This window comes from Manis javanica, chromosome 3 (genome assembly GCF_040802235.1).
Source record: "Manis javanica isolate MJ-LG chromosome 3, MJ_LKY, whole genome shotgun sequence".
Lineage (NCBI taxonomy): Eukaryota > Metazoa > Chordata > Mammalia > Pholidota > Manidae > Manis > Manis javanica.
In genome coordinates this window covers 42,785,970-42,810,562 of record NC_133158.1, presented here as the reverse complement: position 1 = coordinate 42,810,562, position 24,593 = coordinate 42,785,970, and the positions used below count along the sequence as shown (strand labels likewise).

The 24,593-nt window shown below is 49.5% G+C and overlaps 2 protein-coding genes across 5 annotated transcripts in view; both read right to left on the bottom strand.

Annotated features, from left to right (window-relative positions):
* Positions 1-10,198, bottom strand: part of PRDM15 (PR/SET domain 15) — a 77,831-nt gene extending 67,633 nt beyond the window's left edge. For 2 of the 4 annotated variants that reach the window (XM_073231307.1, XM_073231310.1), the window contains exon 1: positions 9,438-10,198. The gene's annotated coding sequence lies outside the window, so the exon portion shown is untranslated. Of the gene's footprint in view, positions 1-8,860; positions 9,327-9,433 lie in introns of those variants that run through there. The other 2 variants (XM_073231309.1, XM_073231308.1) reach the window with 2 other exon arrangements.
* A 4,008-nt stretch (positions 10,199-14,206) lies between these two features.
* The window catches only part of C2CD2 (C2 calcium dependent domain containing 2), a 50,087-nt gene continuing 39,700 nt past the window's right edge, over positions 14,207-24,593 (bottom strand). The window contains exon 14 of the mRNA XM_037014759.2: positions 14,207-18,073. Within this exon, the coding sequence (XP_036870654.2) occupies positions 17,853-18,073 (221 nt within the window). The 3' untranslated portion in view covers positions 14,207-17,852. The remainder of the gene's footprint in view (positions 18,074-24,593) is intronic.

Genomic DNA, 24,593 nt, shown 5'->3' with positions numbered 1-24,593 from the left:
CAAAATTCAGGACTGCTCCCATCCCCAAGGAGACCCTGAGCACGTACCCCTTTACAGCCATCCCTTCCCACACCCCAAATTCCTGGCACCCACTAAGCTGTTCTCAATCTCTATCATTCTGCTATTTTGTGCAAGTGTTCAGAGATCAGCTGGTCTTCACTCTGCACGACGCCCTGAAGTCTACTCAGCCTGCTGTGGACATCAACTTCATTCCTTCTTCTTGCTGAATAATAATCCTGGTGTGAGTACCACAGTTGGCTTAACCACTCACTCACTGAAGGATGCCTGGCTTTGCCCCCACTGGGGGTTATTACAGATAAAGCCACCATGAACAATTTGTAGACATTTCTGTCATTTCTCTGGGACAAATGCCCAAAAGTGCAATGAGTCATACTGGGTCATTTATTATATGGAACTTTAGTTTATAAAGAAATTGCCACCCTGGAAACATATGAGAGATCCAGTTTCTCCACATCCTCACCAGCATTTGGTGTTGTAACTATTTTTTATTTTTGCTATCTTCATAGAGGTGAAGTGTATCAAACAGGGATTTAATTTGCATTTCCTTAATAGCTAATGATATGTAACATCTTTTGTGTGCTGATCTGCCATTTGTAAAATCTCTTCAGTAAAATGTCTCTCCATGTCTTTTGCCCATTTTCTAGTTGGTCTGTCAGTTTTTTTACTCAGTGTTGAAAATTCCTTACATATCTAGATTCTTTGTAAGACCTGTGGTTGGCCAGTGTTGTGACCCCGCCTACAGCATTGCTTTTCATCCTCTTAACAGAGTCTTTTGCAAGACAAAAGTTTTTAATTTTGAGGAAGTCCAACTTACTGATTTTTCCTTGTAAGGATGTGCTTTTAATGTCATATATAAGACCTCTGCACCAAGCCCTACCGAGGTCCTGAGGATTTTCTGTTTCTTAGGGACGTTTTTTAGTTTTACACTTTACACTTAAGTCTACTATCCAGTTGGAGTTCATTTTTGTGTAAGATGTGAGGTTAAGGTTCAAGTTCATTTTTTGCCTATAGATGTCCATCAAATTGCTTGTGCACCTCTATCCAAAACCACTTGGGCATGTTTGTGTGGGTCTGTTTCTGGGTTCTCTCTTCCAACCCACCAAACTCTGTGTCTATCCCTCCAACCAATACCACATTTGCTGGAGATCAACCACCCAGGCTTGGTTACACAGCCGCAGAGTTGGTCTCAAAATCAGATGGGGCGGCTCCTCCACTTCCTCCTTCTTTTCCAAAGTAATTTTAGCCCCTGTCATTTCTTTACCTTGCCAAATAAATTTTACAATCTTATCTATATCTACAAAAAATCTTGCAGGGTTTCACATTTGTAATTTTGGTAACATTTCATTTAACAGAATACATCCAAAATATCATTTCACTATCTAATTCATGTAAAAATAACAATTTTTTCAAACTAAGTCTCAGAAATCCAGCATGTATTTTATACTTACAACCTATCTTAATTTGGATCAGCCTCATCAAGTGCTCAGTAGTCAGCCCTGATCTAGATTCAGGGAACTTTTCAAGCAAGCAAGACATTGTACCACTGAGCATAGGCCTCTGTGACAATATTAAAAGCTTTCAGGGAAAGCAAGCCAACAGGAACTCCCTTCACAAATGTGTGTGAGCAGTCCTGAACAATGCCCTGGGGGGTGGCAGGCAGAGGCGGGTAGAGAGGAACTCTCTGGCAAATGAATTCGGGAACATTACAGATTTCCGCCCTGGAGTCCTCATGCACACTGGCACCTTGAAGGCCCTGAGAAGTCCTGCAATACTAATCTGCTGAAGTGTGTTTAGCCCAGTGGTTCCTGCACTTACTTGGGCCAAGACCACTTCTGTACATGCTCATTAACATGCTAGAGAACCATAGTCAGGAGCACAGACCCTGGGTGTGTCAATATCAGGGAAGGGCCTGGTCCTATTGTAAGAGGATGGGCTCCAGGGACCAGGGTGTGAGTCTGGCCCTGGCACTGACTGGATGGGAGAAACCTCAGTTAGTTAATTTCCCTCCATGGGCCTTGGTATCCTCATGTGTACACGAGAGTGTTGGATATCTACTCGGAGCCCATTTCCAACCTGCACAGGTATGGTTTTGAAATTATAGCTCATCATTACAACCTCATAACACAGTAGCCCTCAAACATTTCCATTACAAGACCTTATCTCCATCACTACTTTGCTATGTATCTACTTTTCAAAAGTAAGCTTTCAACTTATAAAGAAATGGTGTGCTACAGCAACCACTCCCCTTTGCTTATTAGCCAGAAATGTTCAAATCTATGAATTTGGCACTGGCAGCTCTGTAAACTGCGTTACCTTCCCTTTCTGCCTAGTCCTCTTTCCCATTACACAAGATGCTTGGCTCCAGCTGCATTATGTGACTTCCTGTGCCCAGTTTTTATTTCTGCACTTTCCCTGTCCATGTTTATGCCCACCTCCTTTCTCCCTGCCACAGGGTGTACACCATGGGGACAGAATTTGAGTCTAGTAGGTACTGCCCAGCAGACCCAGCTGGGCTCCATAACCATCTGTGGGCATTCCATTGTCTGCAGGCTAATTTCCAAGAGCAACTTCATCAAATACACTGGTCCCAGTCCAGGAACTGCAGGCAACAGCGGGTCCCAAAGGTACTTGCAGTGGCTGAGAGCCCACTCCGCACGTCCCAAGACAGGAGGGCAGTGGAATGGAACAGTGGGCTTCCTGCTACCATGGTAGCCACGTCAGCAGATTCTTGACTTCAGGATCCCAGCTCCTCCGTGTTTCCATATGTGGGAAACAGAGTGGGAGGTGCACCTGAGTGGCCAGCATGACCTATGTGACCCAAACCTGCCCTTTGGCCCATCTCAAGCCTCCCTCAGGGCAGGCCTTACAATTTGACAAAGAAGGTCTTTGCTCCCCTTCTTTCTCTTTTTCTTATCTAGGATCATTTCTGTTCTATTAACATGAATATATAAGGCACACATCTAAGAAACCCAAGTGCCTCACATCCCATCCTGGTTCCCAGGTTGACCCCTCTCAACTCTTTCATTTTTTCTGTTACATCTACTTCTGCATCTTAAAGTAAAAGTAACATGCTTCTCCTGAGAGCCCCTAACTCCTCAACGTTGGGTGTTGTGCTTTTCATCCTCACGGGAGATGAACACTTAGCTTTCTTATACTCTTCTGCTCCCGTCATCCAACAACAGAATTTTGGTCATATCAGTGTATATGATATTATGACTGAAAATATTATGTACTCTTTGCTTAAACAAATATATTATTAATATGCTCCTTTTAACTGTAATTCATTTTTTTATATTTGCTTTGTTCTTGTATTTTGTTACTGTTGTGCATGATTGTGTTATTTGTTTTGTGTGTGCATTAGAGCTTGCTGCATGTTACTTTTGCTGTTTGTGTGGAGGTTTCATTGTGTGCAGTTGTGTACATTCTGGCGATGGTGGAGGCAGTGTTGGGGGGAAGGCACCTATGGCTACATCTTCCCAAATCCTGCAACAGCATCTCCTTGTGTTCGTTTTTCACAAAGTTAAGCCACTGACACAGTCCACGGCTTCCACTGTGTTCCTGAGCCCACCATTCCCTGTCCAGTGCCCTCCATGTCTGACACAGGCTCCGTGCAGGCTCACTGTCACCTGGGCTTCCTTTGGGGTGGAGCTCTCATTTCCTGGGTCCCTTTGCCCCCATTTTCTTGGTTTTTCCTTCAATCTAGACAGCATTTATGCTGTAGTGTACTTAGAGTGGTGCACAGGAGGTGAATCTTTTCCAGGGACTTGGCGTGTCTGCAACTGTCTTAATACTAGTCTCACATGACAGCTGGAGTACTCAATGGTCCTTCAGCCTCCTGTACTCAACTATCTTTCCAGCAAGCACACCTTAGTATAGGACTCCTCACCCCTGGAGTCTTGTGGCACTTTTGTTTTAGCTCTGGTGATCTCACGTTTCCAGGCCTTCCCTGATGCTGAGTGCTGGCCTGGGGCCCTCTCACCTAACATTCGTGTCCTTCAGCCTGAAGATTTTCTTGTGTTATTTCTTTTGTAATTTCATTCCTCTTCTCTTTCTGAACTTCTTGGTTTCATCAAAGACAACATCTCTATTCCTGATTTTCATGCCTGGTTCCTTAAGAGGGATTTCTGGGCAAAGAAGGGTAAGAAAGGAAGGTCTGCACTCGGCCACCTTAACAATGGAAACCTCAGGAGGTAGTGTTGACTTTATCATGCTGATTGATGCTCTGAGAGTCATGTTTTTACTTAACCAAAAAAACGGTGAGAGTACAGGGGTAAGGCCTGATTCTTACTTAATAATAGGTGCATGTGCCAGGCAAGATGTTTTAAAACTAGGCACCCTGGGAGCTTCGATGGTGAGATTCTCATGCATGCTCAGCGCAAGGCTGCAGAGAGGAGGAGGTGGTAGAGAACAAGGCCCAGAAAAGTCTGACATGCTTGGGGAATAACCCAGACGGACATGATGGCATTGAGACAATAGGACCACTTAGCAGAATTAAGGCAGCCTGGTCAGAACAAGGAATTTTTTCAACCTCTTGACTAATATGGCACTTAAACTGCATTTAGTTTTTGGTCACAACAAAAGGCAAACTTACTATAACAAATTAGCATATATATTTTTTCAACTTATGAAAGACCAAAGGCCTCAAGAGCTACAAAACACATGGAACACTCCTTCCCAAAGACAGACTCTGTCCAGCAGACACCATCTTCTCTCCACCCTCACCCAAGAGCCAGGAGGCAGGGGGCAAGTTCTGCCACATTATCCCATGGAGGCTCCTCCCACACATGATTTAAGGACACTTGACTTATAATGAGTTTGCCTCCAGTCTCATCAACAGCAGGAGGCCATTTCATAAGGGTTTCCTGAAGATACTCGAACCATATCAATGCTCACAGCTGTGAGCTGAAGATGCAGACCAGGCTGAACGCTGAAAATAAGCCAAGAGGAGCTGGTAACATGCAGCCCGGCTCAGGTAAAGACGGCGTCCTCTCTGGGAAATCCGAGCTCCTGTCTTATGCCAGTGTGCAGAAATAGGATGCCACGGGCCCTGGGGGACTCGAGGTGCTTCTTCAGATTGTATTAGGATCAGAGGCTGCAAGAGGTCCCACATGACTTTAAACCACCCCTAAGGGAGACCACAGGTCCCTCTCCACCCAAATCATCCACGATGGACTTCCCAGCCTCTATGCCCCTTTCCTTTTATTTCCCCTTCCAAAAACTTTCTTCCTCCATCTTTCAAACTCCTACCTAATCTTTAAGACTCCATCCAAATGGCCCCTCCTCTCCTCTTGGCCGCACCGTCAGGCACACACAGGCACACTACACCCAATTTCCCTGGGAGGCCCAATGACACCTGCACCTTACCGATTACACACCTCTCTCTGTGGCGGCAAGTTACATCCTTGCACTGTTTATACCTGCCTCACACAGAGCTTACTCCTTAGAACAAACAACAATGTTTTTCTCTAAAGCCCCACTTCTGTTTCCTTTTATTGGAAAAGGTCCTCCCCTCCAGGTCTCTCTTGATCGGAAGGCTCACAGCCACGGCTCCACCAAAGCGCTCCTACAGCCAGGCCACCTTCTGTCTGGTCTCCTGGCCCTTCACCCAATGGCCGTGGCTCAGCTCTGGCAGGCAAGCATCCCTCCTGCCCTCTCTCCTTCCATGGCCTCAAGGTCTTCCTTCCAGCTCACTGGGAGCTCCTTCTAAGCCCCTTCCCTTCCACCTCCTGCCCAAAGCCGCCACCGGGTGACAGAGGCTAGCTCCCTGGCCTGCTCTCTTTCCGGACCCAGCACTGACTTGAACACCCTCTCCAAGCCCCACTGCCAGCCCAGCCGGCAGTCCTCCCTGGCTCCTGGGCCCACATGATGGCCTGGTTGCAGGCATCCTTGTTAATAACCCTGCTAACTCTGGCTAACACATCCTCCTTGCTACTATTCCCTGCCCTTCAGCTGACAGCTTCAACTGCTCATTCCAGTTTAAACAGCTGCAAGGGACGTAATTTGCAGCATATTATAAATATTGACTTCTTAAAATAAAACTGTTATGTCACTCTCCTAAACACGTCTATCGGAGTCAGCACTACAGTGGGATATCCGCTGCCATCTACTCACAGAGCACACAAACGGCTCTTCTCTGTCAGGAAGCTCACAGCGATCCTTTCTCTGACCTCTGATTTCCATTACGACAGATATTAAACCCAATGTCACACATTTGCACTTGAAATGACTCTATTGATCACTTTACTAATATGCATATGTCAAATTAGCCTTTATTTTCTATCACCCTAAATTTGTGCTAATTTCACTTGGACTCAGTTCCCTTCAACAACTGGAACCCCACTGATCAAAACAGCTATACAGGACACATTTTGATAAGCAGTCGTCTACCACAGAAGCTGTGTTTAACAAGGCCGATGGGACTTTTTCCCCAATTAGTTCACATATCACGTACAAACATTCAGTTCTGCTCCATTCTTCGTTTCCATAAACGTGCGTGCAGGAAACCCCTTTCCACAGACAAGCAAATGGCAGTGGGGGGGGGGGGGCTCTGCCACCACATCCTTCACAGCCCTTGTCAGTGACCCACCATAAATGTCCCCAGGTCGCCCCCTTCCAGTATTACGAGGCTTTCCATCTGCCGAAAGCCCGAGGTCCCCAACCACACTGCAGTACTCCCTGGACACCCACACATCTGTGGGGACCCTTAAGTTGCACACCCTGGGCCATGGCCCACACCAAGACTGGGGCTGGGGGTCACCAACCCCAGGATGATGACAGGACTCCTTCCTTGGGATCAGAGTATGAAGGGAAAGTGGGAACCCACACCCTGGTCCCCAGTCCAGGGTTTGTCCTACCCTCAAGGGGCAGTTTGAAGATGCCAGTAGTCCTCAGGGCCCTGATTCCCCTGACCCACCCTGGCCCCCAGCACCTGTCATACACACCCCAGTAACTGGCTCCTCCCACCACCCACCACTGATCAAAACAGCAATACAGGACAAATTTTGATAAGCAGTCGTCTTCTACAGAAGCTTTGTTCAACAAGGCCGATGGGACTTTTTAAAATAAAACTGTTATGTCACTCTCCTAAACACGCCCTTCCCAACAGACACCCACCCAGAGGGCTCCACATGTCACCTGCCCATCTCTAAGAAGACACAGAGCCTGCCCCACCCCTGCCCAAAGTCCCCAGTAGTGTCCGCCTGGCACTCAGGATGAACACTGAATGGTGGACAACCTGCACTGCCCTCCTGGGCTTCCTTCCCTCGGCCATACTGGCCTTTCTCTTCCTTGGCCTGCAAAGCTTGTCCCCACCCCAGGGCTTCTGCATTTGCCATTTGTCTGCCTGGGACACACTCCCCACGAGATCTCCAAGAGCCTCACTGCACCAGTCTCTGTCCCAAGGTCCCCTGCTCACTGACGTTTCCCATCCCAACAGCCGAGCATGCCGAACCCACCCACCACGCAGCCACACTTCAGTCCTTGCTTCCTTCCTTCTCCCCCATGCTCTGTCTACTGCCTACCTTACAGAGATTTGTTTTTGTCTACACCTCCCTCCCTCCAGAACATTAGGACCTCCAGGCAGGGCCTTGTCTCTTGTTCTTTGCAGTGCCCAGCACATGACAGGCACCCACTGAATAAATAAATATTTGTGAGCGAATGGCCAAAGGAATGAATACCAGCACTCAAGAACCACCTGAGGCGAGCTGGACAGGTCACACCTCACCAGTGTGAAGAGGAGGATGTGAAAGCATGAGTCACTGCTGACAATCCTAACCTCTGAAATCACGTGTGTCACCAACAGCTGCCTGAAATCTACAAGATGGAAGAAGTGTTCTTTTCCCTGCCTTCTACACAGATAACATCCAAAGGATAATGTGAGGCATATCCTAACCAAGCTGAGTTCTTTCTTCTTTCCAACATAATTAATCTGAAAAAAGCTATTAGCCTTGCAGTCAGGGTTGATTTTGTAATGTATGTATTTGTCTTCTAGAAAAAATTGTCCTTTCTGCCTCTCAAATGGACCAGTATAGCCTTCATTGGCAACTCTTCTGGGAAAGCATGAATTGAAGATACCAGCAGGTAAAAACTCTACGAAAGAGAAATATTACTGTTTTCCCCGTTCAAAATCCAAACTATAGCTGTCCTATTTCTCAACCATTCACAACGAGGCAATGATGTCAAGGAGATCCAGAAAAGCCGAGGGAGCAGTGAAAATGTGGAGAATGTGAGAATGTCCAGGTTTGAACTGAATACCCTGGTGTGCAGACACTGGGGAGGCACCTCAGTTGTAAAAAGTGTCCGTGTGGTTGTCCTCTCTCGGAGAGTTTTCAATGTTCTTTGAGGATGTATCACAAAACCAGTTGCTCCTTTACTTTACATCCTTAAAAATACCTTCAGGAATCAAGCTGGGTTCTCCCAAATTTATCTGGTCATCTGGATTTTATGGAAGTGGCTTAAGCAAAGGTGGTTTTTGTGAGCTGGCAGCTTTAAATGCACCAAGGTCCACATGTCTCTGATCACACACCTGTTTCTACCATTTTAACCTACCCTGGGGTGGAGGTGGGGGCAATTTCTGAGCATCTGTGGAAAAACCTCAACCACTGTAGTAAGAGCTTAATAAACACTTAACTATAACTATCAGGTAGGTCGATGTTTCTTTCCCTAATGAGTTTTCACTTCTGTCTTCTCAAAGCTGACCCTCGCCCAAACACCTATACCTCTCACCAGAGGCCACATGGCCAGGGCCTGCACCTGTCGGCGCCTGGGTGGCGCTGAGCTCACCTGCTCGCCGGCGCGCCCCTTCCCAACAGACACCCACCCAGAAGGCCCCACATGTCACCTGCCCACGGATTTCACCACGTTCCCTCTGCCATCCACGGGTTTACAGACACGGCGTGAGCGGTGCTCTTGGGGGCCTAGAGGGCCCATGTCTCGGCCTCGAGGCCCGCTTCCCTAACCGCGGGGGCAGGGGTCCAGGGGTCCCCGTGCGATCCCGGGACCGTGCCCAGCACGGGAGTGACATCACGAGGGGCCGTCGGCGACGAGGACGCCCGGGGGCGGGACCGCGGGCTGGGGCCGGAGCAGAGAAGCCCCCCGCCCGCGCCCACGGGCGAGCGAGGCCCGCGCGGGCGGCGGGCAGGGCGGCGGGCCCGGAGCGCCAGGCGCGGGGCTGGCGGGCGCGGGCGGCGCAGGGCGATCCCGGAGCGGCTCCGGGAAATCCAGCCGGGTTTTGACTCTGATCGCCCACGGCGCCCGCAGCCGGCGAATGTAACAAAGAACAGTCGGCATGGCGGCTGGACCGGGGCGGGTGGCGGGCGGCGGGGCCAGGCCCGGCGGGAGCGGGAGCCGCGCGGGGCCAGCCGGCCGGGGCGGCGCGCGGGGCGGGCGGCGGGCTCGGGGCCCGAGGCTTTACCTGCCTTTGGAATGTGCAGAGCGGGATCGGATCCGGACTCCGGGTTGCGATCCGCTCCGGAAACTGCGCAGCACCGGAAGCGGGGGGGCGGTGGCGGGACATTGTGGGAGTTGTAGTCGGCTGGCCGCAGGGCGCGGAAGAGGCGCGGGGTGGAGGGGACGCGGTACCGATCGTGGCGGCGGGAGACGGGGAGCGGGCGGCGTGGACTGGGAGCGGGAGGTGTGGGCAGGGAGTGGACGGTGGGGACCAGGAGCCGGAAGCGTAGACTGAGGAGTGAGAGAGCGGGCGGCGTGGACTGGGAACCGGTGGTGCGGGCAGGGAGTGGACGGCGGGGACCAGGAGCCGGAGGCGTAGACTGAGGAGTGGGAAAGCAGGCGGTGAGGACGGGGCGTGGGCCTGGGAGTGGGAGAGCGGGCGGTGTGGACGGGGCTCGGGAGGCGTGGAGTGAGGAGTGGGGGAGCCGGCGGCCTGGACGCGGGCGCGGACCCGCATCCACAAGGAGACTCGGCAGCTCCAGCTGTCCTTCCCCGGTGGCGGCCGGCAGCCACGGAGCGTTGGTCCCCACCGCCCCTTTACTACCCTTCCGACGGCTGCGTGGAATTTTCACGGGGGATGGAGCGAGGGCGGCGAATCAGGTCTGGACGCTGCTGCCCGTGCAGTGGGTGTGTGGCTGGGGCCTCTCTCCTGGGGAGCCCCGACCGGCGCCGGAGCAGGCAGCCCGAGGGACGCGCGGCGTCCCGACCTAGGCGCCCTGGTCTCCTGAAGTCCACGCTCTGCGGAAAGTTCCGGAAAAATGACGTCCTGGTCAGAACAGCATCGAATCAGACCATCCGTGGCCCTCTTGCTGCCGCTCCCCGCCTCCCAGGCGTTGGAGGCTTACGTGGACCTTTGGCCCCTCCATCAAATGTACCTACGGCCCCAAAATATTAAGACCAGAAGGGGCTAGAAGGGCTTCCAGTCTCGACCTGGCCTCGAATTGAGAGACAGCGAGCTGGCCTGCTGACCGCTGCCTGGCAGAGACCATTAGCAAAGTTCAGGAGGGGTGGTGAACTGGTAAAGAAATGATTTTAAATTGATACCAGAAAAGATGTTTCCTTCACACATATAAGGCGATTAGGAATCAATAAGAAAAAGAAATAACCCAATAGAAAAATGAACAGTCAACAGCCAGCTCACAGAGAAGCAAGTACAGTGGCTCAAGCATTGGAGAAGCTGACTATAATAAAAGAAAAGGCAAAACCGTGTGAGAATTTTTATTACATTAGGAAGGATTTTTTTGAAGAGACTAGACAAGCTATCTCATGCCTTCCTGGTTGGAGAATAAATTGGTGTAGCCTCCATCTGGGCCTTTTGTTAATACGCAGGCAATTCTAATTGCTCATAGCCCTTGGCCCAGCAAGGCCCACCTTCAGGAATTTGTCCTACAGGCTGATTCACCTGTGGGTAGGTCCCTAAGACTAGGCATAGGTAAGTAGCGATGGCAGGGGCACGTCCATGGCGTGGAAGGCTGAGCTGCCTGAGAGGGCGCTGCCTACTGTGTGTGCTGCGAGGCCTCAGTCCCCACCCTCCCTCCCTAGCACCTGCACTGGCAGACAGCAGCACTTGCAGACCTGCCTGATCATCTCGCCTGTGCCCTCTCCCCAATCCCCACAAGGCGAGACTGACCACTACAGCTAATCTCACCCCCTCACAGCCCCCCCCATCTACTGACATTGCTCAACTCTCATGCCTAGGAGGCTGCCTCTCTGGAACTCTCTATGCTGTCGGTACTGACACATGGACAAAGCAAGTTGATAACAGAAACAACGGGTCACAGTAATAGCGACACCTATAAAAATGGAAGACTTAATCCCATCTAAAGTCACACCTCTTATCAGTCTATACAGGCAAGGCTGGAGTTCATATTCCTAAGTATTCAGTATAATTCTTTTTAAGAAAGCTGGAAATAATTCCTTTAAAGGCAGATTTACATTCAAAATTCTAAAGTCAAAAAAGCTTTGTTGCTGAGCACATCAGATTTTCATTGTTAACAGCTAAGGTAATGCACAAGCTTTGCCTGATCCCTGAGCAGACAAAAAACCACCTGTAAAGAATGTTATTGGACAGTTGGGAAAATTGGAATGTGAACTGACACAGGATAACAGTGTTGCACCAGCATTAATTTCCCAAGCATAACAATTGCATTGTGTGATGTGAAGACAGTCATTGTTCTTAGGAAATGCATTCTGAAAAATAGGGTAAAACATGATATCTCTTAGCAATTGATTGATCAATCAATAGATGATTGATTAGAAACACACCAAAATAGCGGGTTTTCCTAAGAACACTGTATTCTTCCCCAGCAGAGATTCACTGTGGCATTAAGATGTAATCACTCTACTGTGGCCCGATGCTCTCAGCCCCAACGCTGGCCTGCCTTAGACATGTACTTTCCAACTGACATGTCTGATCAGCTCTGGTTTTTTGTTCATTAAAGTATGAAACTTTTAGCACTTGACATCTGGACATACATACTCTACACTGCCTTTAGCTTTTGTTTTCAATCTAGCTAATTTTTCCTATCCAGATAGAGAAGTCTAATCAACAAATAATTTAATTTCTACTATATACAAAGCATTGCATCTCACTTTGTATTATTCTCGCCCATAACAGGTAGCAATAAAGTTCAGGAGAGACCATATAAGGCCCTAAGTTCTTGGTCTCTCTCCATGACATGAGGTACTAAGAGATCATGGCTATGAACAGGGATTCTCCAAGGCAGACAGCCGGGGCTCAAATTCTGTGGCTCCACCACTGACCTGCTGTGTGATCTTGGGCAGTTACTTAACCTCTCTGTGCCTCAGTTTCCTAATCTGTAAAGCTGAAATAGACCCTAACTTGTGGAGCTAGCTGTTCCAAGAGTATAGGAGTCACTACACGTAAAACCCTGAACGAAACCTGGTACACAGCAAGTGCTCAGTTTATCAGCTATTATTGCCATTATCCAAGTGATCAGCTTTTGTGTAAAAGACCCAGGAGCCCAGGACACACAAGCAACCAGCTTTGTGAGTACGGAGACCAATATAACCAACAGCTCTGCATGCCTGGCACCTGTAGGTCACAACCTGGCCATCTGCACTGTGGAGGTCATGGTGGAGTTGGGGCGAGCTGTGGTCAGGGGGTCAGCTGGTGCTTCTAGGCACCTTGGGAAGAGGTTCTGGTCTGGGACTTTCTCTCCAGCGAGGGTACTGCGCTAGGCCATCCATCTTGCTGTCCAGACCTCTGGTTAGCAACTTTTTTTGTTTTAGAAACTATTTCTTGACATAGACACACAGCACCTGGTATTTGTAGGGCAACCGAGGTAAAAAACAGCATGTGTTTTTGTCCCTGCATCCCCTCCCTGTCAGGCTCTGTCTTGCCCCCGGGCTCTGACGAGTAGGGTAGGATGGGCACATCCCAAATGTGCTCCCAGGAGGCTGTTAATTGACAGTGGCCATCACTCACTAGGTGGGCACCGTCCTAAACCCAGGTGTGTGGGCACTGGGGAGCGAGCACAGGAGAGAGTGATATGGGGCCAGATGATACAGATGCCACAGAGTGCCATGGTCATTCTTGGTGGCCAAAGCCACTTCGTGGAGAAGGCTGGCTTGCATTTGGTTATTAGCATAGAGAAGGGTGTGTGCTGGGAATGAGGGGGGCACACTCCAGAATGTCTGTGGGGGTGACTGATGTGGATTGATTTGGACAGTGTAGAAAGAACTGGCAAGAACACAGAGTGTGGCCAGAGGTGACCAGCAGGAGTCAGGCTAGGAAAGTCTGGCCTCCCGATAAGTCCATGCCATCAGCTCCTGGAGGGTCAGCACAAAGTGGGCTTCAGTCCCAAGCCCTGGGACCTCAATCCCAAAGATGTGGGGCCACCAAGACTCAACCATGTTCAGACTGAGAGTCCAGAGTTGGAGCCCCTCTGATGGTAGACCTTGGCACAGGTAGCTTACTCCCCTAACAGGCAAAGCTGTGGGTCAGTCTGGACCCCCAAGAGGCCACTGCACGTGGGAAAGGGCTGCCTGTATCATGTGGGGGCAGAACCACTGGGAGGTGGCCCAGGGGCTTCCTGGTCCACTCCTCTCCAGGTGCTCCCAGGCCTTGGACAGCAGGACATGAAACCAAAGGAAACACACTGGTGACCAGGAAGGAGTCAAGGTGCCCACAAGGCCTGTGCAGACATGTCCGGGCTCCACTGCAGACCCCCTGGCCTGTCCCACCCGGTAACTGCCAGTATCTGCTCCTCCAGCCCCGAGCCAGGAGCCGACTCTGCAGCTGCCCACAGGCCACGCGGGGCCAGGTGTTAACCAAGAGTCAACAGGGGACAGCACTCCTCAGAAGGTCCCTGGGGCTCACACAGGGTCACTCAGTTACCCGCTCATTGCTGAGGGACCTAGGCCAAGCGGACACTGACTGGTAGCACCCACAATTCACCAGGACCCAGAAGTTCACTGAAAACATTGACTTTGTTGTAAATGCTTTGAGGCCTTAAACAGGAAGCTAAGTGACGTAAAAACCATGTAAGGTTACGAGGATGTTAGGAGGAAGGTCCTTTCCCAAGAACTAAGCAAGGAAGCAGAAGAAATGAGTGAAGGGTCTGCCTCCTCTTTCCCTCCAGCTGGCCATGTCCATGACGGCAGCAGGCAGGGACCCCCGGGGCACCTGACCAGCGGGAGGCCATGACATGTGACCCTCCCGGAAGACACGGCCTTTCTGGGACAGCAGAGGATTCAGCAAAAACCACTCAGCATGTAGTGTTCCATGTGCACGTTTATTTCTTCCCAGACCTCTCATGTTCCAGCCACATCTAACCAGCCCAGCTGCCCACTCCGGTGCAGGGCTGCACCTGATTTTAAAGTGCTTTCCAAGAATACAATCACTGTCATATAAATTCAGCACTAAACTTGATCATCAAGCCAAACCTTTCCACATACCAGAAAAAAACTTTAATTTTCTTTTTTTAAAATGTACCTTTGATGTGACATAGGGCAAAAAACTACAAGCCTAAATTATAAATGGTACATTACTGACCAGCTGGAAGCTGAGCGAACTGGACCGGTTACTGTACACCACATGCCGCCTCCTATGCAGAACAGGAATGCTAAAGAAAAGGAGCCAGAGGGAACCTGAGTTTTGCTTCACAGGATTTAGCAGAGCCATTGTCCCCGAGCCGCAAGCTTTGGCGATCACACTGTGGCAGTTCTGAGGCAGTAAGAGAGGGCAGGGCATCAGGGCTATGTCACTGCCAATACCCGTTTCCATCTGGCAGAGAGAAATGTTCTGACGTCCAATGTCCACCAACTTGTGCTCTGAGGTTTCAAGACCAAGAGCTGTGAGATTATTACCCAGAAAACACCCGAATTTGGTGGCAGCAATGTCAAATTGACCTTCCCCTTTCTGTTCAAGAAAATTTGCACTCTCCTTTGTAGATGTGGCCAGTAACACCAATAAAAAATCTAGACAAGCACCTCATTTGTGATTGGTGGCAGCAACTGGCCAGGGAGCTATCAGGAGGAATCAAGGGCTGGTCATGAACTGAAACTTGAGAGCTGACTTAATAAAGTGCTCAGTCTGACCTTCTTGCTCACAGCAGGTCTTCAGCTGGAGCAATGAGACGGCTACTTGTTATTGCTACATTAAAGCACACCCCCACCTAAAGCTCCACGCACCCCTCCCTGAGGAGCACAGGTTTACCCTGAAAAGCACAGGGCAGTGTTGCCAGCTCATTAATACCAACGTGAGCACCTGGTTCCAGATAGACGCACAGTAATCATAGTGTCCGTGAGGAATTGCTTTTTAAAATACCACTTTGCAAAAATAGCATCATGACAAAAACCAAAACCACAATTAAAGCCCTCAAGCTCCTAACGCATATGGCAAAGATAAGGGAATAAGGTGATTTACCAATTAGTGTGTTTAGCATTCGGTGTATCATCTGAATTGATGTTTGACCTTAATGGTATTTAACATAAATACTGCACACCATTTAAAGCCAAGCCGGGATCAGTAGCTTAGCAGCATTCACAGTAACAGTACAGCCATTTCCTCAGTTTTGTCCCAAGGCTCCCCACCCTTTTCATTTTCTCTAGACTCCCTGCTACTCGGCATCCTCTGTAACTTCAGAAAAGGCCCTAAGATGGAGACAATGTGCCTGCCTGTTGAGAATGGGCTCCAGGATCTTAAGCAAATGTATAGAGGTCTCAGGTAGCAACAGACACAGAGAAATACGCATCTCTACCTCTCCTGCGAGATGCACCTGCTTCCCACACACAGATGAGGTGTGGCCCCCTACATTCCCAGGACCCTCAAGAGGTTTCAAGTCACAAGGGAAGGCAGAGCCCTTGAGACAAGTGCTCAACAATGAACAGAATGCTCATGGATGGAGTCAATCTGGGAATGGGAAAGGCTAAAGCTTTTTTTTTGAGAGTAAGAAAACTTCTAAAATTCAGATACCTTCACACTTGAATAAACTCGAGTCCATCTGAATTTCAAAGTCAAACAAAAAACTACTGAAAACTTCCAATCAGTGTCTGAATTTCTGACACATAATCCCCATAGAATTCATTCTTGAATGTCACAGGGTCTGCCTGCCACGTGAGAAGTATGACAATCCTTCAAGACAAACAAAACATGGAAGTGACCACCGTTCCAAAAAGACTAGTAGTAACCACTAACTAACCTGTGAGGACTAACTTGTATTGGTACAAGTTATTGGTATATTGTATTGGTATTCTGGAATGCCGGGTGCTACTTTACAATGATGAAAATGGGAATATAGGCTTTAAAAACAAGTTACGGTGAAAAAATCATTTTACTGTCACTTGATAATTCCTGGTAGACTAAGCAGTTTTAATGTGCACTTAAAAGTAAAATATTTAATGTGATTTCTAATCTCTCCCTTCAAAAAGAGGAGAGGGAGAAAAACTCTAAATTTTGTTTTTATAAAGGTTTCTGCTTATCAGTGGCTCTATTTCCACTGAAATATCTGTTTTAAGTATTAACAAAAGCGCCTGTAGGAAGAACTCACCCAATATCACATCCTTAACAAAAGTCAAGTTTTCATAATAGCCTTTTAAATAAAACAGTCAAAAACCTTGATCCTGATGACCGTTGTCCTTTAAGAAGCACAAGTCCTACCAGCGGCAAATTCAGAAAGAGTGAGCCAAGGAGATTGTAAATGCATCCAAGCAGAAAGGCATATGGCAGGGAATGCAGCCTCAAAGACACATGGGGATATTAAAGTTACATGTCAAGTTTATCATTTTTTCCACTGGAAATCAAAACCAGGACACCCCAAAATGTGTCAAGCACTGTTCACAGTAGAATCCTGAAGAGCTTGTAAAAGCAATCTGATGCAAGTTTGGCCCAATTGTTTTTAAATTTCCATCCCTAAGACTCACACCTGAGACGTAAAATAATTTGCTCTTTTTCCCTAAAGTACTTGGTTTTAGCTATTGGCAATATTTGGCAAACCAACCTTGGATGAAAAGAAAAACCATGTGTATATGGTTACCATGTTCTATGAGCTGTCACTCACTGCTCCTAACTTCACTCCAGAGACTATGCACCCTTGCTTAGCAAGCCTGCTAGCCAGGAAAAAACAAATGCGTGTGTTGACTGATCCACTGGTATTAGAGCTTTTGACACTATAGAGAAAAATGTAAAAAATACATTAAGAATTTATACATCTCCCACTTGCAAACAGACTCAAAGTAAACTTGGAAAAGTGTCCAGCATAATGTGCATAGGATATACTTAGTATTTGCGTAACTTTTCAAGTTATATGGCTAACACCAAAGGCTAATGTCTTCCTACATTTGTTAGAGTGTTTCCTGTCCTTATCACAGTTTCTCTATTTGCCAAAAATCCATCCTGGGTTCCACCTCTCTGTATTCAGGGCCAGTTACACTTTTTAATTCTGAGCAGAAAATGAGGAGAGGTGACCCATCCATTCCATTCACAGTGACAACACAAAGGGATGCCTCCTCTTTGTGACATGGTCCAGGTGAGGACCCAAAATAACACCTGTTGGAGCATGGAGTGGGTAAGATTGAGTCCTCCAAACCTGCCCCATCCACAGTCCATTATCATATGTTTAGTTTATACTGTACATCTCCTAACATTGAACCTCAACTCTTAGATTTGAGCACCGCCCATGTGGCGGAGCCGACGGGTTGCCTTCGGCCTCTGGTGACAAACGGCTTTGGAAGTTCTCTCCTGGGGTGTCCTTCTGGCTGAAGACTCGGAATTTTCCTCCCCTTTAGAAGCTGAAATTGTTGGGTAACACCCAGATGAACAAGGCAGCTGTCTGGCAGCTTGCTGGCACTCTGCCATGCCAAGATGGGCAGTAGGCATGTCCCCACCTATGGCGCCAAGGTGGACGGCTGCTGGCCCTGGGCTAGGCAGAGGGGCCCACGGGGGCGCCGTTCATGGTGCTTTTGCCTCTGTGCCTGGAGAGCAGCTTCCGGTTCAGGATCTTGGTGAATGTCGCCCCCTTCCTCCGGGCCTCGTCCGGCTGCTGTAGGAACATGAGGTCATTGTGGGACTGGCTCATGCCTGGGTCCTTCTGTTGATACCGTCGGCGGAAAAACAGCTTTGCACCTCTCCTTAAAATCCCTCCTGGAAGAGCAAAGCACAGGGGACTGGTCAGGTGGGCTGCAGAGCAGATGCCAGAATGACTAGTCTAAGGGGAAAGAGCAAAGTTGGAATGACTGTCCTCAAAAATGATTAATACCCCCGGGTCCTGTCACTGTCTGTATGAGAAAAACAGCTGGAATCTGGCCTGTGCAAAACACTGCATTTTCAAGATGAAGTGCTCAGGAAAGCAGAAGCCATGAGCTGGGCAGGCATTCGGCACGATTCCCAGGCAGGCGTTTACACCACCGACTTTCTGGTCAAACCAGAGGGCAGCAGGCGGTCCTTATCCTGGGCCCTCCCCAACCCCCCTTCCTTAGGGAAGGCGTGAATGGCAAAGTGGTGCCCCGTGCCCCAGAAAGAAAGGCCATGCTGTGAAAACCAAATTAAGGACTCTGAGAACAGTCATATTCACTTCCTTAGGAAACTTAAATGTTTGTTTATTCTTTGGGGGAGTAAGTTTTTTTGTAACCCCAGGTCCTATGTATGCAGATCAGGCTAAGTCATTTGAAATGTCTGTTTCTTGGTCATTTTCATCTACAAATCCTCAATTTTGTATGGCTTGGCCTATTTGTGTAGGAGGTCAGGTAGTGGAATGCAGAAGAGAAAAAAGTTAGCAACAGCGACAGTAATTTCAACAGCAATAATTACTTAATGATCAAATGCCAACTCTGTAGCACAGGGCAGGAATCCACCAAGCAGCCCACGCTTTCACAAATTAGTTTAACATCCCATTAACCAAGACCCAGAAGGTCAGGCAGCCTTTCCAGCAAGCCTGTGAAACTCGTTACCATTTGCATGTAGGTGGTACTACCAACTGAGAGAAGACAGGCTTGCCCATCAGGAGGAGGAGCTTTACAGCTAATTTGGCACCTCTTTGATCAGACAGATACAGTGGGCACTTCAGTAGCCCTGACATTTGCAAATAACGTCCATGTTAATTCAAAGGGGAAAACAGAGAGAACCTGTGGGTCCTTTTCTGGGAACCCGCTGCCGACCCAGTCCTACGACCCTTTGACAGGCTAACCACTGAACAGGCCACAGCTGCCCTGGCACGGAGGGTGAACTGCTACGCCCTATCTGCTCTGCCCAGGCTGAGCTGCAGGATGGAGACCCTGAGTGCTCCAAGGTGTGGGCTGAATTTAATTTGGTCAAAGCTAGTGAAAACACTTTTTTTCTTTGGATACAACCAAATATCCTATTTTAGGGGGAATCATTGGGACACTTTTTACAATTATCCGAAGCTGGGAGGCCACACACAGGAGTTGAAGGACATGTGGGAGGGAATGAAGCAGGACAGTGCATATAAATCTGTCAGCAGACCTGATGTGCTCCTGGGTGCGCTGTAAACTTCTGTTCCCTGGAGCCATTCAGATCCTGGAAGCTGCCGTGCATCACGAAGACCAGCAGACAGGGTGTTACAATGCACATCACTACGGCCAAGCAGACCAGACTTTGGAGCCTGCTGGTTAGTTACCTGGCCTGTCAAGTGCCTGGGCAGTGAGCAGGGCCCCCAGCCTGACTAGGCTGCCTCAGGGAGGGGTACCTGCTTTAGGTGAAGCTGGGTGTCCCCAAAGGGCATGTAGATGAGGGCTTGCAGATGGGTCAGATGGGAAGGACAGTGCAAGGGGTCCGCTTGGTTAACCTGGACCACTCTGCCGCCACGCACCCACCCCATCTCCCAGGCAGAAGCCTGGGGAAGGCAGCAGGCCAGTCCAGCCCACAGGTGAGCTAGAGACCTAGAGCCTTGGATGCCCAGCAGTAAGGTTCTCTCCTGGAAGGTTCCATCTCCAAAGCCCACTCCACAGCCAGCCCTGCACTGGAATCCGGCCTGGGGGCTGGAGCCTGGGCTGAGGTATGAGCAGGGGCAGTGTTATGTGTTGGATCCTGTCCCTCCAAAATGCCCATGTTGGAGGTCCTCACCCCCAGAACCTCAGAATGTGACCTTAGAGACAGGGTCACTGCCAAGGTACAGTGTCATGGGGCGGGCCCTAGCCCCGTATAACTGGTGTCCTCATTTAAAGCAGAAATATGGACACAGACACACACAGGGAGATGCCATGTGAAGATGGGGACAGAGACCAGGGTGATGAGTCTACAAGCCAAGGAACCCCAAGGATGGCCAGAAAGCCCCCCAGAAGACGGGGAGAGGCCTGGGGCAGATGGTACCTCATGGACTCAGGAGGAGCCAGCCCTGATCGCACCTTGATCCCAGACTTCCAGCCCCCTGAGCTGTGAGACAAGATGTTTCTGTTGTTTGAACCACCCCCACCTGTTGTGTTCGGTCACAGCCAGCGGCCCCAGGACTCTAATATGGTCAGGAAAGGTGAAGACAGATCTGACCTGAGACGGGGTCCTGCACACCCAGCTGTGGCTTCCTATTTGGTCCCTGGAACCTTGCACGCTGTGTGGAAGCCCAGAAGCAGAGAGGCAGACAGCAGAGAGTTGAGTCAGGTAGTAGCTTTGTAAAACCACAGATGCCCAGGCCCACCCTGGCAAATCCGACATCACAGGGTCTGGGGAGACACCTAGACATCAGCACTTTTAAACCCTAAGTCTGTCTATTGTGCCACTGGGGGTAAAAACCATTAGCCTAGGTCAGGTCGAACAGGAAGCACTGACAGCTGCTGAGAAGCACGGGCCTGCACCAGCCTAAAACAGAGGCCAAACATGGGGGCACAGGGACAGGCAAGGATGAGCAGTGCTCACAGTTCTTTAAAAAGGGAACCTGTACATTTTCAAGCAACTGCTTCAACTCATTTAAATGAAACAGCACTTTCAACGCCTAAAAGTCAAGTTCTTGCCATACTAAGAGTAAACATCAAGGACTTCCAACCTGTGAATAACACTGTCAAAGCAGAAAGATTCGTGCCATGTTCTTACTGCTTGCTGCAGTTTGCCCCAAACCAAAGGCCTGCTTGTTAGCAGCACCCCCTTCTCCAGCCAACCTTACACCTGCTTACCTGTGCAGTACTCAGAGACCTACAACAGGTGTTTTCTTCTTCTATCTTCATGCCCTACAGAAGGTCTGCTGTTCTGTGTAATCCGCCCATTCATCATCAGTGCCAGAGCCAGCAATGTCCTCTGTACCCTGATGTGAATCATCCTGAAGTTGCGTGCACGACCCCCCAGGACTGCATTTCCCCTATGGTAACATACTTGTCACACCTTCTATGGAACAACATCAGCTTCTTGGACAGAGATCAGTTCAGCCTTGTGAGCGGAGGGGCTGAGGTTTGCAAATGGATAGGCTGGAGCCCTGCTTTTGTCTCCTAATAACCTGAGGGAGATCTTATCCCTGGCTTACAAATGAGGAAGCTGCAGTTGAGAGAGAGGAGTTCTGTCCCTTAACAGGGCCCCAGGGCAGAAGCCTGTGCTCTCCTGTGCAGGTCCTCTGTGCCACTAAGCTGTAAGGAGATGGGCCCCGTCCTGGGAAGTGGCCAGCAAGTGTATGGTTTAGGACATGCCCCCAGGTGGTCACTGGCAAGGCCTCCAGCAAGAGGGATGCGCAGCAGCTCTCAGGGGGATCAGAGCAGAACCCGTCACCCACATGGACTCAGACAGACTTCCAGGATTACGTCCTTCAGGAGGCATGCTGGTGGCACGAGCAGGACAGAACATTCTAGTGATGCAAACCCACCTCCAGGGGCCACATTTTAACTTGTCAAACGTGAAGAATAACAAGCAGAAACGGAGTCTATTCCATTTTCATTTCTAAATAAAAATGTTAACATCTGTTTAAACTTGGCCACTCAATCACAATTCCCTCTGCGGTCAAAAACGCTGGAAGAACATGGCCACAGATGTGCTCAGTGCGGTGGACGGTGGACGCTGACCTGGCCTCCCGCAGTAGGTGTGAGGGGGCAGCACAGGCAGGCGAGCGCACTCCCTTGTCCCTGGGAAGTGATACACATGTGGAGCTGCCTCGGCTGACATGGGCCACGGTGGCCGGCTCTCTGCCAGGCTGGCCAGGCCCAATAACTCCATCACACGCTAGCCCAGGGGTCGTCGTGAAGGCACTGAGTGCATGTAGTCACCCTAGATAATGTGGATGGGCGTCATCCAGCCAACCAAAGATCTTACAAGCAAAAAACTGGAGTGTCCTGGAGAAGAAATTCTGCCTGTGGACTTCAGTGTGTCCAGCCTGCTGCCTGGCTACACATTTCAGGTGTGGCAACCTCCACAATCCCACGAGTCAATTCCCTCAAATACAGAACCACTGGTTCTGTTCCCCTGGAGAACCCTGACCAAGACAGTAGCTGACAGTTTGGTATGCCACATGGCTCTGAGCCCACAGAATCTGTCCCCTCTGCTGGTAGGGAAGCTCCCATCAGCCAAGGAACAGGCGCCGTCTGGCAGTCAGAGCACCCAACTGCTCTCCTGTAGACCAACTGAGCCGCACCAGCAGGTGAGAAGGCAGGCTCAGACCTCGCCCGCAGCCTTGAAGACTCAAGATAAAATCTGGAAGGAGGGGATGTGAAATTTGAGGCAAATAACTCAAATCTTAAACGGGGGACAGCATGGCAAAGCCTGGTGAGGTTAAAAAAAAAAATCACAAGGAGGCAGAAGAATAAACAATGATGAAGGAATTCAAAAATAACTGTTCTAAATTATAGCTTTAATATTGCAAATATTGTTGCACATTTATTTCTGTTGTCTCCACGGGAGTTTAACAGACATAAAGAGCTCACTGAAGAACCTGCCTTAAAATCTGGTAAGTAGGAAAACAGTGATCAAAAGTCCCCATATACACTGTAGTTTGCCGTCCAAAGGACAGCCTTAGATTTTAAGCCTTTGATGGTCTGCTTCTAGAAGTTACTGCCTTTCAGAAATGGAGGACATGTAAGGGAGCCTGTCGGTACGCATTCTGCAGGCAGGCTGTGTTGTCACTTGCGCTAAGAGAGGAACATCCTCCTCCAGCCTGAGAGGAGGCGCTCTGCTAACCGTCCCTGGGCACTTTTAAGGAGGAAAAAGGGAAAGCTAGCATCCTGGGAAGGGAAAGCTGGGAGGGGGCACAAAAAAGGAATGGGAGGGGAAAAGGCTTGCTGCTTTGTTACAATATGTGCTTTTTTCGGAGCAAGGCAGCAGTTAATACATTTTTTTTAAATATGTAAGACAAAAATAACTTACTGTGTAGGCAATTAACTCTGGTTGGCATAGCGATCCTCTCAAGTTAAAAGGAATGAGCAGGCGATGGAGACAAGAGGAGGTAAAAAGAAGAGTATGCAAGAAGCAAACCCGGCACGCACAACGCCAGACTTCCAGAGCATTCCACGGCACGCGCACGCAGTCCTCTGCAGGGCGTCTGGCAAGCTCTCCTTTTCTCTTTCCTTTTCTTTTACTTTCTACAGTTTTTCAAAGTTTCCACTGATACGTTAAAACACATGTAATATAAAATTTACCATCTCAGCTGTTCCTAAGTGTACAGGTTCCCTTGTGCGAAGCACATTCGCATTGTTACGCAGTCACACAATACTTCAGGTGAAAACAAACCCAGACTGGGGAATACATTTCCTGTAGTGGCTGCAGCATAATATGTACATTTCCAACCACTGAAATTCAGAATTCTAAATATGCAGGTGGTCTGGGAAACCTACATCAAACTCCTTGCTGGAACAGGAGGTACAGGTGGTTCCTAAGCCTGAACATAAGCTCTAGTTTAAAAATGAGAGAAAACTCCATCGAGCTGCTCCCTGTATCACCAGTTTGGAAAAAATTTTAGTGGAAAAGGAAAACTACTTGGCACCCGTAACTCACAACCTTCTAATGTTCTGACATCTCAGAGGGGTGCTGGGTACAGGTCTCTCAGGAAACACTGGGACAAAAAGCAGTTTGAAAAACACTGGCAAATACATGCCTGTAAAGGCTCTCTGTGCAGCCGGCTGGGTACATGTCATGTGCTGTGGGGTAAGGGTCCTCCCTGTGCCCCCAAATGCCAGGCCTCTGGGTCTGGGGGAGCACAAGACTTATCCAGAGGTGGCCCCCTGCACACCTGCTGGCACCTAGGTCCCCAAGTGCCTTTTTTGAGGGATGTCATCCACCTGGTTGGTGATGGGAAAGGAGCAGGCTGGTCAGGACAGAGCAAGGCCGGACCCCAGGGGAAGAACTCTCCGGAAGAGCAGAGGGAGGGAAGGAGGGAGGGAGCGACAGGCGATGGACAGCAGCCTCAAGCAGACTCAGTCAGGGAGGTATGGCTCTGCAGGGTGAACGGGGACAAGTTGCCGGTGAGAAGAGGAACAGACTGCGGACCGTCAGGTGAGGGAAGGGAGAAGAGGCCTCACCTGCACCTTGCTGCCTGCCTGCCCAGCCCACTGCCTTCCTCACGCTCAGGCAAGCTCCTTCAGCCACCCTGGACCCAAGACAAGACAAGGCCAGGGTTGGGGGACAGCAGTCAGGCCCTGTTCCCCCACCTGGGCCCAGCCTTCTGAACAGAAGCTAGGGAGCCGCCAGAGGTCCGAGTGGGCCACAGCTTCCTGCTGCCCCTGCTCACCCAGACTGGCAGTGA